This window comes from Synchiropus splendidus, chromosome 10 (genome assembly GCF_027744825.2).
Source record: "Synchiropus splendidus isolate RoL2022-P1 chromosome 10, RoL_Sspl_1.0, whole genome shotgun sequence".
Taxonomy (NCBI): Eukaryota; Metazoa; Chordata; class Actinopteri; order Syngnathiformes; family Callionymidae; genus Synchiropus; species Synchiropus splendidus.
Window position 1 is genome coordinate 9,239,369 of NC_071343.1, and position 14,874 is coordinate 9,254,242.

The following is a 14,874-nucleotide window of genomic DNA, read 5'->3' on the forward strand; positions in this document are numbered from 1 at the left end:
AGCGGAGTGTGTGTGTGTGTGTGTCGGTGTTGCGCCTGGAATCCTGAGCTGTGAATTGTAACAAGATACAATCCTTACATGCTTCTTAAGTGACTGCTCAGGGATCGGCTCATTCTCTGTATGCATTGTCTCTCAGATCAAAGCTGGAGATGTGCGTAGAAAGCGTGGTCACAGAACTGTACACTGTCACTGTGTTGAATCTGAAAGACGACTCCTGCTTGCTCAACTCACCACAACAATGGAAACGTTTGGATTGAATAGTGGACAAAAGCATGACATAGCTTTGGTGGTGGTCTGAGGTTCCTTTAGGCTCCAGGACGGTTTTGCACGAGTATAATGCTTGATGCACACGTCTCACAGGTTTGGTTCCCAGTCAGGTATCTTCTTAGACTCTGATCTGAATATAGCTTATTCTAAATGGAACTAAATTTATCAGGAGAAAAGCGACCTGCTTTTTCAGGCACACACGTTGACGGAAATAGCAGGAACAAAACAACGTTTTATGACTATTGCATGAGCCTCAAAAATGATCTGTGAAAATGATGAATTAAAAACAACCCTTACAAGGTATAGAAACATGAAGATTATCATGGATAACGTCAAACTTCCACGATGTGTGCGAGAGGGTTGTGGTGAAAAACACAAGAATTTTTTTGCGCTGCTGAGACCATTTTTTTTGACTCTGCAACAATGTCCATCACTTGAGATTCAAGAGCTGTCATGTCTTTCAAAGCCAAATCAAACCCAGTGGTGACCACCAGTTCTTTTATTCTGAATGGGTTTAAGACAGAGATGAGGCTTCATGAAGCAGTGTCATGCTTTTCAGAGCTCAGTAGGTGGCGCTGTTGGGTTAAAAACAATGTGCCGTTTCATTGAAATGGTTGTTTGAATACAAAGATTTTAGAGCAGAGAGTGCCATCTAGTGGGCTCTGAAAGTGGCACTGTTTCACGAAGCCTCATCAGGTCATCACCGAACATAGGGGGAAGGGAAAAAAAATCCTGTTTAGGTGCATCAAACGCACGAAACAAAAGCATTCATATTTACTCATCTTTATTTGTATTGAGTTAAAAATATAGTTTTGACAGATTCATATAACAAAACAGAGGCAATACGCACTTAAATATTCTACTTCGGGAGATGTGCCAGATGACCAGTTGGAGAGGAACAGACATGATGACCCAGACAGTTAATTCCTAATGGTTCATCATCTGAATTCTAGGAGAAACCAAACTTTTCATGGGGAAATACAACCACTAAAACAAAGGGAATTGCGGGATATTTCATAATGTTTAAAGACAGAATCACCATCAAACGTGTGCCAAAGTTCATACAGTACAAAGTCCCTCAGATTCCTCGAAGGCAATGTACAAAAAAGACATTTCATTAATTCAGAAGTTGGTTATGAGATGAACAGGAACCAAAAGTCACAGTTTCTATTATTAGTTGAATCTACAGTATTGTGGCGCTCAAAACACTGAGCTGCCTTTGAACCTCCTATTTACAAGACATGACGTGCGTGCGCGAGGGTGTGCTCAAGTGCGATCATGAAACTGTCCAATTTCTGGGCAAATCATGGTTAACCTTGTCAGCTTAGGCATGAAATCAGGAAGAATGTGTGTTTTGTCCCAATTCCGACCACAGCATGAACAACATTGAAAGCAAACTTTACAGGTAAAACTCATAGTTATACGGCCGTTGTTGCAATTCTAGATCACCAAGAACATCAGTTTCAGCAGTTACAGTAAGATGGGAAATGGAGAAGTTAAGTTCAAGACAGAAACCTTTTGCAGATTCCATAGATCCATTTACAGACCATGTATTCGAAAAAAACAAATGCCGGATTTTGACCATGGTAGTGACTGATATCTCCATCTATTTAGATGTGTAAGTTAAAAAATGATGAACCATTGGACCCATGTTCAGTAAACTACAGTCCAACTCTCACTGTCGTTGTAGGGGTCTGGGATTCTTTTTTTTTCATCTGTCAGTGACTCCTTGAAGCAAATTCTGAACTACTACTACGTCTCCTCATCATCAAAAGCCATCGCATGTTTAATTGTTGGATGAAAACAAAGAGTCCCAGTGAAGCAACAAGCGTTTGCAGAATATCGGAGCGACTTGTTGTTTTACTGGTGTGTTGTTCACTTCCACCTGAGTGAGACTTGTCAGTGCCCTCCCACTTTGGTTCTGCTTAAACCGGTCTGAACGTGGGCTGGTTCGATAGAAAGCACCGAAGTTCCGAGTGTGAAAGAGTTGCGATCTTTTGTAGCAAATTCTCTCACGAAGACCGATACTTCTGTCGTCGCACGCATTTGTCATCATTGCCTCCGAACTCTGAGCGGGTCTTTTATCCACTGACATCTTGACCTGACTGGAATGACTCAGAAGTGAAAAAGAGGCCACACTGCCACCTATCTGCATGGAGGGTCAGTGATTTTTAAGATGGACGTGTTCATCATCTATAGCCCTCGGCGCATGTAAACATGGATGTGGCTGAAGTTTATATTTTATCTTAAATCACTTCAAGTTGTCGCATCTTTACGCCTCACAGCACCAATGAAAGATACTGTAGTGCGGCAGAACTTTCGCTGCTGGTGGAAGGACTCTCCAGTTCCCGGAGTTGGGGCGTTTATAAAGCGTTCTGAAAAACAAGTTGCCATTTTTATTTTTGTTGCGGACCGAAGTGTTTTCGAAGGAACCAATGGGTCACACTAAATCGATCCAGAAGGATTCTGATCTGAATATAATGTGAATAAGCTTATTCTAAATGCAACTTAATTTATCGGGAGAAAAGCAGGTCTTTCAGGCACACACGTTGACAGAAATAGCAATATTAAAAAAAAAAAAAAAACTTCATGGTTATTGCATGAGCCTCAATAATGATCTGTAAAAATGATGCATTTTAAAACAACCCTTACAAGGTATATAAACATGAAGATTATCATGGATAACATCAAACTTCCACGATGTGTGCGAGAGGGTTGTGGTGAAAAACACAATCACAAAGGGGAGGCTAGTTTTGGGGGGCAGAACGAAACCCTGCAAGCATTGTAAAAGTACACTCTTTAACTTACAGAATATATACTGTATATGTGTACTGTATAGGTTATGTACAGTGTGTGCTTATATACAGACAGCAGTACAGAGGACCACAGAAATGTGCAAAGAAAAGACAAAAGTTGAAGGAGTATTCACAAATGAAGGTGTTGAAGACTTATAAAAATATTATTTACAGTATTTTATTATGTACAATTGTCAAACAGCTGATGAGCGTGATATTGTGTATCAAAGGAACAGCTTTTGATTTTGATGTCCAGTTTCACCAGCCATTTGTTCATTTACAAAGTGTGCTTGCTCAACCACTTCCAAAAGTCCTCGCCAGGGCACAGTCTAGTGTTCATGTAAGAGGTCCACGAGGGGGTATTTTACAGTGTCTGTCTTTGCTGCTGTGGCTCAAACGGTGACGTCATGGAAATGAGTTCTGCGTTGTTCGGGGTTTGTGAATGCTGAAGTTGTGTTTCGTCTGAGGCCTCCGTGGGGCACGTGTATAGGAGCCTGGTCATTTAAAAACGGATGCTGTCAAAATCTTTCCAGAGGTTTTGTTTAAACATAGGATTTTTAAACATCTAAGAAACCAAATCCTTCAAAATTTCTTCAAAAGAAATGGCTCTTTTTCTTATTCAGCTGACTGATCCAAAGATGCCCGTCACTGCAAAAACGTTTGAACTCTTTGACACACTTTTTATGCATGAATAAAAAAATTAAAAAAAAGTATTGTTTTCGACACTTCTTCTTGGAATATTTGATATGCATCCTGAAGTCACTTGGATTCTCATGATCCTTTTCCCCAAACAAATAGATGCAGTCGATGCAGTTCAATGAGACATTCACCGGTTTATTTTTGACTGTTCAAACAGTTGAACAGTGGCTTATTTTCATGATAAATCACGACAAGGATTTCAGTAGTGGGCAGCGCCATGAGAATCCAATATGAGAAGTCCAAGAATGACAGGGGGTCAGATTTACTCGGGCACCACTTTGCATATAAACAGAGACACACTTAATCAAGAGTTTGCGTGTCTCAAAATGGAAATTAAACCTGATGGAATGAGAAGTATTCCTCCAGTAAACAAGAAGTGAAAATCTATTTTTCAATTTTCTCCATGAATGTGACCTATTATTAACCATTTTTCCTTTGCTTAACCACATTTTCAGAGTATTCCTAACTCTGTCACAACTCTTGATAGTAGACCATGAGTTGGGTTCAACAAAGCCAGAGATCATCTCATGACCACATCCACTCACCTTCTAACATCTGCTTCTTGTTCATTTTATTTCAATGGGTTTTATTCGAAGGAAAATGCCAATTCTAAGATAAAAGCAATAATAATAATAATAAATCAAAACTTACTTTAATCACACGAGAAATATCCAGTTAAGTCAGTAATACATCAAAGGCGCCAAAGGTGCACAAATACTATTGGAAACTGAAGCTTTGGCATCTTCTTTGATCATTTCTCGGAAACACAATTGTGTTAAAAAAAAACCATTTGCACTGACACTTCCTGTCTCTGAATTTACGCTCAAGTTCGATGAATCAGTTTTTTGCCAGCTAAATAAGCTAATTAGCATTTTCTCCCCCAATGCACTTTCATTTCAGAATTCATAGTCACAAGGAAAAGATCTCTGATGAGGCTTCATGAAACAGTGTTCTTATTTTCAGAGGTCAGTAGGTGCTGCTCTTGGCTTTTTTAAATAAATTGTTTCAGTTACAGAAAGACAAGATGAGTCAGGTGACGTAACACATTCCCTTGTGCTCCATTGTAATACCACCTGTTTCACGAAGCCTCATCAGCACATCACTACTTAACGCTAACCCAAATGCAATGAAAGACTTGACTAATAAGAGTATCATTATTTATCTTTGTCTCCTTTTCCCTTTTAGAATACCTGCGTTGGGTGTCTACCACCACTTTAATGGGAAACTGGGCCTCGGCGGGAAGTTTAAAAAAAAAAAAATTATGCGGCTTCATGAAACACTGTTCATATTTTCATAGGTCAGTCGGTGGTGCTCTTGCCTTTTAAAAAAAATCAATTTCAGTTACACAAAGACAAGATGACTATGATAGCACCTCATTCTCATACCACCTGTTGAGTTCACCTCTCTGACCTAAACCCTTTCCTCCTTTATAAATTGCTTTTGCAACCATTTCAGATGTAGCTGCGTTCAAAATCCAGTGTTTTCTGCATACAACTCTACATTCTGCCAGTGAAATAAATAAAAAAATGGCATCAACGGCAGTCACCCTTGGTCTCCACAGCAAACAACGGCGCACTAACACCTGTTCCCCTGCTGGCTTTTGTAACATTGATGCATTGGCGTGGTAGCATTTGTGGAATGCTAATACGCGCTGCTGCGGGATTACATCCTATTGCCTGTCGTTCAGGTTCCCTCAGCCAGAGCACCGCGTGAGCTGTTGGGGAACATGATTTCCCTCCAGAACAACAAGGAAAAGCGGATGAATTAGCATTTTGAAAAAAAAAAAAAAAAAGAACGATAAAAGACTCTTGTGACTGTTTCTGGCGGAAGGCTTCAGCGGGTTTTTTCCGCCAGAAATTTAGCTTCATATATATTTCCACTGAGATACATCCTGAAGCTTTTTTTTTTTTGGTCACATTCCACAGCTGCCATTAAACCTACGCGCCCAGGTGTCATGGATGCATTCACAAAAATTCCTCAGAAATGAAGACACTATGAAACGATAGCGTTTTATCCAGTGTATGACAAGCAAACAATGAAGCCCAAATTCAAGAGAAAATGCTATCTAAAACTGCGCTCAAGTTTATTGCTCTACATTTGGTCACAGCTGTAAAATTTTAGATGGAATGCTCTGGTCCCTAAGATCAGTTCACGTCTCATAGTAGTGGTACACTTCATTGAGTTGTTAAAAGTGTTTGAAAAATCAGGGTATATACATGTTGTTATGGACCACTTTTTGACTTCACAATAACTATCCCACTATGTAGACAATACCCTATTTACGGTCTTCATAAAATATGTGCAGGCATTTTGGCACTACTGGACTACAGTAAATCGTGGACTAAGATCTAATTCGGGTTTCATCTGTCTGAATTTTTCCCTGATAAAATTGGAGGTCTTTTGTCGGTAGCCTTCTCACATAGCTTGAGAGAAACGCCTGTACTTTGCCATACTTTCGATGCAGAAATGTGATCTTACGTCTTCAATGTTTGTAAATTCTGACCGGGTCTATACAGTAGCTGTTTGACGTTTCGCTCTTCAGCCAGATTCTGACTTAAAACTACATCTAGATCTTAATGTTCTACGATAAAACTTCTACCTACACTGAAAATTTAAAGTAAGAAACAATGCCTGAAGCAACCCGCAGCACTCGCCGCTGCCTCATCGTGCTGCTACGAAACAAAATGACACCATAATTAAAAATGCTATTTGAACAGCAATGGTAATGCTAATAATGCTAGCATGAGTTAATACGCAGCGCTCAATGGAACACCAGTGAAACACTGTGAGGCTTCATGAAACAGCGTTTTCAGAGCCCATTATATATGGCACTCTCTGCTCTAAACTCCTTGGATTTGAATAACCATTTCAATTCTTTGAAAAGAGAGCGCCACCTATTGAAAAGCAGGACACTATTTCATGGAGCCTCATCAGCCCATCACTGCCAAACACGAACCCAAAGGCAATGAAAGAGAGTATCATATTATTTCTCTTCGTCTCCTTTACCCTTTTTAAATATCTGCTTTGAGAGTCTGCCATGACTTTAATGGGAAACTGGGCCTCGGCAGGAAGGTTTTTTTTTTTGCCAGGAAGTGTGATAAAAGCAGGTTTGGAGTCAAGTGTGCCTGTCATTGTAGGTAAAAGGAGGAGCCGGGAAGTGTGAATAAAAGACTTGTAATAAGACATGACGGACAAAGTGCTCAGAGAGGCTGTGAAGAGAAGCCAATTTTGAGACACACTGGGTGAAAATAAGGACTGTTCAAGGCTGATTCATTCTAACACCCCTTTGTGCTGCAGGTGGGTCACTACACCACAGTGTTTCTCTGTCTGTACGGCGGTGGGGGCAGCACGTTGCCGGCCTTCATGGCGGCTTCAGACAAGTAATCCTGGTTCTCCGCAACAGCAGGGCGAATGCGTCCGTTCTGCCGGTAGAAGAAGCGCGTGCTGCAGTCCTGCAGGTACTCCGGGTTGTGCAGAGAGGATTTGGGGGGTAAACTGTGCTGCCAGTACTCTGGATTGTCAAACGTAGCCTTCTTCGTTTTCATGATGGTTCCACTGGTGATGCCTGAGTGCAGGGCATGCCCTGAATGTCCAGGATGCAAGGTGTGTGATGGATACGATGTGTGGTGGAGCTGACTGGGGGAAATCACATATCCAGAGGAGGCGACTATGTGGCTGGATGGGTTGACTGTTTTGGATGCAGATTGGGCAGCTGAGGTCCCAGGACCGGAGAAGGACGCAGAATCTGCCAGTCCGTTCTTGTCTCCGGCCTTGAGAAAGGTGTTCAGGTAAAGTGGCTCGTTCATATATTCATCGTTCCTCTGCGACGACTGGCTCATGGCGGCCGCCGCCCCGGACTTGTGGAGAGTGTGACATCCTGTTCCATCAATCACGGCGTGGGCGTCGCCGTTCCTGCGGCGGGCTATGAACGGGTTTTCCTCGACGGTGCTGAGCTCTGCAAAGAAAAAACATGGTACGTTAGAAATGAACTGTAAAAACGTGATCCATGAAAATACGGAAATTGACTTTCAAAACAAAAGACTGGGCCGTCTAATATGGTTTGAAGTAGCCATCTTGGATTATGTTACTGTGTGGTGACATGAAGAACAGAGTTTAGCCTTTTGTTCGGTTAAATTTGTTATATAAAAACCCAAGTCACACCTGTGTTTTAGCCATCATCTAGTCAGGAATTCCCTTCATACTTTCAACAGACCGAAGGTGACATTAATGCAGGCTGAACTATATGAGACGTACAGGCAGGTGAACCGCGAGCTACTCCAAGGTCAGTTCAGTACACACTTCTGAAATGAAGATATATAATGGATGATAAATGGTTTTCGTGTGAAATACTTGCCAAGATTTAACAATAATTACCAATGGCGTAACAAAAAAAGGAATCACAAAATCAAACATAATAACATTGTTATTACAGGAAAGTTATTATTATTATTTTTAATGGTCCGCATGCTTCTCTTCAAAAAGTACAAAAACCTCAACAAAAACCTGAGATCTTGTCCCTCAGGATGGTGGAGTAGGGATCCTGCTCCTTTTCTCCTTTAGCTCCGCGCTCAGTCAGATGACCAGTGGGGTCGGCACTGTAGCGCTGTCCATTGCTGTCCTCACATCCACCTTAAAATGAAGGATATGAAAGAATTATGCTCGACGAAAAGGCAGATATTTAAGATGACATGATGGGTTTTCAATCAAATAACAAAATAGTGATACTTTATTAAACAAAAGAAATAAAATTCAACTTCATTTGAGTCCAAAATTGTGTTGACCAAATGTTGTTTGATGTTTGAGGTGGGCTCCAGAAGAAGGTTTATTCTTTTTGAACCTCTTTCCTTATAAAAAAAAAAGTTTATTTATTGAATTTGAAAAATGACCTTTGATGTCTACACCACCCCCAAGAACTCATTCTCACCACTTGACTAGTAGCCTTGACCAGTGATGCGCTGATGAAGCTTCATGAAGCAGTGTCATCGTGTTCCAAGGTCGGTAGGTGGCGCTCTGATTTCGACCTGATATAAAGCATCATTGAAATCGTTCGGAGGCAAAGATAATAGTGCCATCTAGTGGGCTCTGAAAAGATCACACTGCTTCAGGAACACGTCGCTAACATGGACACCTTAAAGTATCCTCATCTTAAAATGTTCTTTATGTCTTGTTTCGACATATATCACCAGGAAACCCATTTGAACACTCATCGCAGTGTGTGACATGTAAAGGACAAGGTGAATGTTCCACGATGGAAAAAAAAAAGTGGTAATTTAGGGACACCATTTGCACAACACATGCTTTATTAAATATTTACATGGCAAATGACAAATCACCACGACATACACAGACAAACACGATGACAAAAAAAAAAAACTCATGAAATGTCAAACAAATAACCATTTCCGACAGTTTGCCGAAATGAAAAATGAATAAATAATACGCTCAATAATTGTGAAACAGTGAAACATTTCCTAAAATTCCTCATCTCCATAAAGTATTGCACAAATCTGTTCTTCCGTTGTGCCGGTCTGTGCCTGCGTCTTTTCCAAACAGACTGTAAAAGTGTCTGGTCGACTGACTGGTGAGAGCCAGCCAGCGCATCTGTACTCCAGACACCGGCACTTGAGCAGCTGCATTTTAAATGGAGTCTCTCACCTGCTACATGGAGATTTTTCAGCTGCTCCCATCTGACACAAGGTTTCTGGCTTCCACCATGTGCAGCCCAAGTCATTAAAAATGTTTTAAAATCCCTGCCACTGAAATGAATTCTGCACCTCAAGTTCTTCTGTGATAGTTTTCAGGAACCAAACAGAAGAATAGACACACACTCACACACTGCCATCAAGTCTTGTCTTATCACTTTCACCAGTCAAGCTACCTTGTCCTGAAGTGTGGGCTGAAGCTAGCGCACTTGAGCGCGGGGACGCCTGCTTCCTCAGGGTGCCATTACAGCGAAGGTCTTCTTGGTTTCCACGGACAAATGCCGTCACGATTTGGGCCCCTGAGCCCAAGTCCTGGGGGGGAACACAGCCTCCGGTCACAGTCGGCACGGACACCACTCTCGGGTGGGCAGGTAGCATGTCCTCCATGCTGTAACCCGAGTCCTGGACGGCGAACTGACTCTGTGGGCGAAGACAAACAGGAGAGGTGAGGCAAAAATGTGAGATACGAACATGGACACATATATATCTTGTTGTGTTTTGTTTTTGCTTGTCTCTCAATTATTTTGTTTTATTGAAATAAATAATACAATGTTATTTTGTTCTATTGCACTTATTTTTAGTAATTTTATGATTTTTCATATATATCTATATCTATATATATATATATATCTATATATATATATATATATATATATATATATATATATATATATATATACACATATCTATTTATATATATATATATATATATATATATATATATATATATATATATATATATACACACATATTTATTTATATATATATATATATATATATATATATATATATATATATATATATATATATATATATATATATATATATATAATATTTGTAACAATTTATCTTGAGTTTTTATATAACTTTATTTAAAATAAACCACTTTTGATGTCTTGAAAATATTTGCATAAGAATTTCAAGTACATTCAGAGTAGTGGAAACCCTGGCCATTGTGTTTCCAAAAACAGATGCTTTTGTTTGCTTTTGTTCAGGGATTCCTCCATGTTTGTTGTTGTTGTTATCATCCTAGCTGCCACGTGTCTTGTGCATCAGTGTGATCAGTGGACCAGGAACTCCTGCACTTACAAAGGTTCCCTGTTGTCTGGAGAGCAAAGTATTAAATTAAATTAAATTAAATTAAATTAAATACACACACACACACACACACACACACACACACACACACACACACACACACACACACACACACACACACACACACACACACACACACACACACACACACACTACACACAATAAACATGACAATGACAGTTTCATTTTAAGCGCCTTATGAAATATTTTCTTTTGCCATTTAATTCCAAGGGGACATGGTGAGACTATGAAAACAACACTTCCAAGGACAATTCCATGAAAGGATTTTAATTAAAACTCTCCATGAAGCGAAGTCTTTCAGTGTCCTATCAGCCTGCCCTGCTGTGTTTTTATTTTTATGCTATTCCTGTGCTGTAATTGATTTTTTTCCCCAGCACCCAGACAGTACGCTACGACTCGCGCGGTGTCTCTGCACTAAACGCTGCTTTACACAGTCTTTCTTGGCCACAGTGTCACACTAAATAAGAAGTCATAAAACCATTCACCGCCAAAAAAAAGTTTGAGTTTTAAGGTCAGTTTTGACGTCTGCTTTTTACTTGCCTCACTTAAACAAAACGGGCTGTAAAGGTCATCAACGGTGTGTGACAGTATTTTGTCTGTGCTGCGTAAAATGCTCCAGTCAGCAGTGAAAACACAGGAGAAAAACCAGCCGTGCCTCAAGTGTCCCGAAATGTTTCATAAACTGAATCTAATGCAAAATTAAAGAACATGATTTGAATGTATACAAGACATGACGGACGAGGCTGCAAAGTCCCAGCGAAGTGTTTATCACACTGAAACATAATTTGAATAAAAGTAAAAAATATTCCAGTGTCACAACAAAAGTTTGTGTAGATTGAATGCTTGATCATCATTCTGACCCTGATGCTCACAACAGCAACAAAGCCACTTGAATACTGAAGTATTATTTCACGTTTTGTTTTTATTTCTACTCAGAAGGACAGAAAGTGTTTTTTTGTTGTCTTTTTTTACGGGAATACAAGTGTGACTGCAATGTTGAATAATTCAGGGAGACATCTACTGAAACACGAGTGTATAAAAGACAACACTATTAAAGACAACAGCGTGTCAAGAGTGAGCACAAATGATAACTGAGAAATACAGCAAGACAACTCTATCTGAACTAGATATACTCTTGATATCCCAGGCGACGGCAGGACGTCACATCTAAGAAAAATATGTTTCAGAATTTTGTTTCGCTTGACTCTTGATTTCCTTGCTCTATTGACATATTTAGTTTTATTGAATTTATGTTTTTCTATTTATTATATACTTAATATTATTTGACATTAGCATCTTCTTGTGATAAAAAAACAAACTTTGTAGAAAGTATTCTATTTATTCCTTTACCTTACCTTTACCTTTATTCCTTTTACCCATTTTATTTTTGATCATTAACACCTCAAAATTACTTTTCATTTTTTAAAATATATTGTTCATCAGTTTTGTGTCTTACATATATTTTAAATACAGTTGTTTACTTTTTTTATTCCTATTATATTTTGTGAAATTGTATTGTATTTGATTCTTTTCCAAAAAACTAAAAACTAAAAATAAAACCTTTGTCTTTATTAAATCACTTAACTAGTTTTTAGTTGAACATTTTCCTGCTTTCACATTTTTATTAATTACCTTTGTTAAATGTATGTATTTATTTATTTATTTCAATTGAAAGCAACTATAGTTATTCTTATTATTGTTATTACATGATAATATTAAACACTCAATGGTTTTTATTTATTTCATTTACATATATTTGTTTTTTTTTTACTTTTTTTACACTTATTGTTCATCCATCAGTACTTTCACCAGGTAAGATGGACAGACAGGCTTTGAACCCAGAAGGGTCTTTGCATTGCTATATTCTTTGTTACAGTGAGAAATTTGGCTCCTAAAATGACATACACTAAAATATGTCACGTTCCAGGAGCCAGACATCAAATTTGGAAATCGCAGACAGCTTGAGACTTGAACCCATGTTGGTGAAACTGGTGATGAGGCTTCATGAAACAGTCTCTTTATTTTCAGAGCCCAGTAGGTGGCCCTCTAAGTTTAAAACTTTTGAAAGGTTTCATTGAAATGGTTGTTAAAATCCAAATAAATTAGAGCAGAGAGTGCCATCTAGTGGGCTCTGAACATGAGGACACTGTTTCATGAAGCCTCATCAGCCCATCATCAGGTCAGCAGTGTGAGTGCAGCATTTAATTTTTTTTAAACTCAATTAGAAACCTACTTTTTTATTATTGTGTGTATTATCTGTGATTATTTTTATGCTTTTATTTTTTTTTTCAACTCTTTTTTTGTCGCTTCTGATTGTCACCTAATTTTTTACAATAAAATTTGATTATTTCATTTGAACCTGGTGTCACTCTTCAGTGCTGGTGTTCATCACATCTGTGTGTTTATCTCGAGACAGCCTCGGGCAAGCTGGTGTTTGAACCCAGGACAGGTGCCCTGGGACGAGGGCGGGAGCTCTGGGGCGGAACTTCTGGCACGCGCTCTTGAGGATGTCGATGATAGTGTAAAATTAAAGTATCATTCATCCATTTGATGTCAGAGCTCTCAACCCTTGTCTTTCCCTTCACCAGTGTTGATCACAGCTGCGCACCTGCTTTGCACAAACCCTGTATTTGTTGTTTAAAATGAAGGAATGCATCATGAACAAGACTGTTACTTGAACCCACGTCATCCTGAGTCCTGAATCACGGCGAACAGTTGTTCCAGCTTCTTTTCACTTGAACTTCAATGCAGCAAAATCATACATAATTTCTTCAGGTTTATCTGTGGATTTTTCTGAGGTGATTTCAGAGCATCCATTCACTCAGCTGCAAATAATCCGACATCACGTCCAGTAGCAAGTGTTTTTGTTTGATAACATCAAAGATCACCTTGCTTCGTTCCACTCGTGTCCGAGTCGGGTACGCTAGCGGTGGAACGTTGAGGCCGTGTGGCATCAAATACTCCTCAGCATCCATCAGGTCCTCCAGCTCCTCTTCATCCAGGAGACTCTGGAAGAACTTGCTGTCATTCGGACTAGGGAGCTTCATACGGTCATCTCCCTGGAAATGCAGCGCTTACATCAACATCATGTAGCATCCGTTATTAGCATTTAGTAGTGATGGGTCTGTGAAGCTTCATGAAACAGTGTCTTCATTTTCAGAGCCCGCTAGATGGCACTATATCGATTTGAGCATCCATTTAAATGAAACCTCACCTCATTTTTAAACCAAGAGCGCCACCTACTGAGCTCTGAAAAGAAGGACACTGTTTCATGAAGCCTCATTATTACTAAGTGGATTTTCATTTATTATTTATAGACATTTCTGCACAGAGAATCTGAAATAAAGTCTCATACTTGGATCACAAGGTAACGCTGGGGATCACGAGCCATCCGCGTGAACTCTGCAGCTAGCTCCTTGAACTTGGGTCGACTGTCGGCGTCAATCATCCAGCCTGGAAAAAAGGCAGACATATTGCGGGTCTTAGTGTAACATAGTAGCTGAACTGCTATTTAACAGATAAACCAATAGTTGGGGATTATTTTTAGATTCCAGGACCTATTGTGGGGAAATATCCTTTTTTGTCTGATTCAATTGAGGGTATCACTTTGTCACCAAAACGAGCATATGGTGTGAAGAACGTTACTGCCAGTTTGCCTTTGAATCCTAAAGTGGGATGCCAAAATACGCCAGGGACGGCTCTCGAAGCAAAGCCCAGGGGTGTTGGGTAAAAATGGATGCAAATTAAAAATACCTTCTTTTTTTCGGACAAACTAAAATTTTATACAACGCCAACAACCTCTTTACATGTTATATTATGTGATGCCTTTGTAAAGGTGAACGGAAATGTGACGGTCAACACACAAACCCTCCTACTATGGCTTTGCCTTTGCCAGGTTCAGGTGACAGAAAGGACAGAAGGCTCAGAGGAGTCCGGACTGAGGAGTGCTGGCACCATCGCTGTCCTGGCAGCACTGGCTCAAGGGCAGAGTGATCCCCAATTTTCTCGGTCACCTCATTAGGGGTGGGCTACATCAAAGCAACGCAGGGAAATTTTTGAAAGATGACTTTTAATGTTGCCAAAATTATACACACTTCTGTGTCAATTTTATTTATTTATTTTTAACTCATCCTCAGTAGTGGTGTAGACAAAGTTGAAGCAGACAGAATTCGGACCAGCTCCTCGACAGAGTACAGATCTTTGCACCATCCTTCCTGAGTATGAAGTAGCTGTCGGGGCTCAGGAACAAGCGTGTGAGACCAAGAAAAATAAAGGTGTCTCTATGGCCAATA

At 39.7% G+C, this 14,874-nt stretch overlaps 1 protein-coding gene across 2 annotated transcripts in view; it reads right to left on the reverse strand.

Moving 5' to 3' along the window:
- Positions 1–1,061: 1,061 nt before the first annotated feature.
- The window catches only part of LOC128766242 (receptor tyrosine-protein kinase erbB-4-like), a 228,639-nt gene continuing 214,826 nt past the window's right edge, over positions 1,062–14,874 (reverse strand). For both annotated transcript variants that reach the window (XM_053877738.1, XM_053877737.1), the window contains exons 24-28: positions 13,938–14,035; positions 13,471–13,641; positions 9,640–9,883; positions 8,265–8,390; positions 1,062–7,716 (exon numbers count right to left, since the gene is read on the reverse strand). In XM_053877738.1, coding sequence (XP_053733713.1) covers positions 7,067–7,716; positions 8,265–8,390; positions 9,640–9,883; positions 13,471–13,641; positions 13,938–14,035 — 1,289 coding nt within the window. In that variant the 3' untranslated portion in view covers positions 1,062–7,066. The remainder of the gene's footprint in view (positions 7,717–8,264; positions 8,391–9,639; positions 9,884–13,470; positions 13,642–13,937; positions 14,036–14,874) is intronic.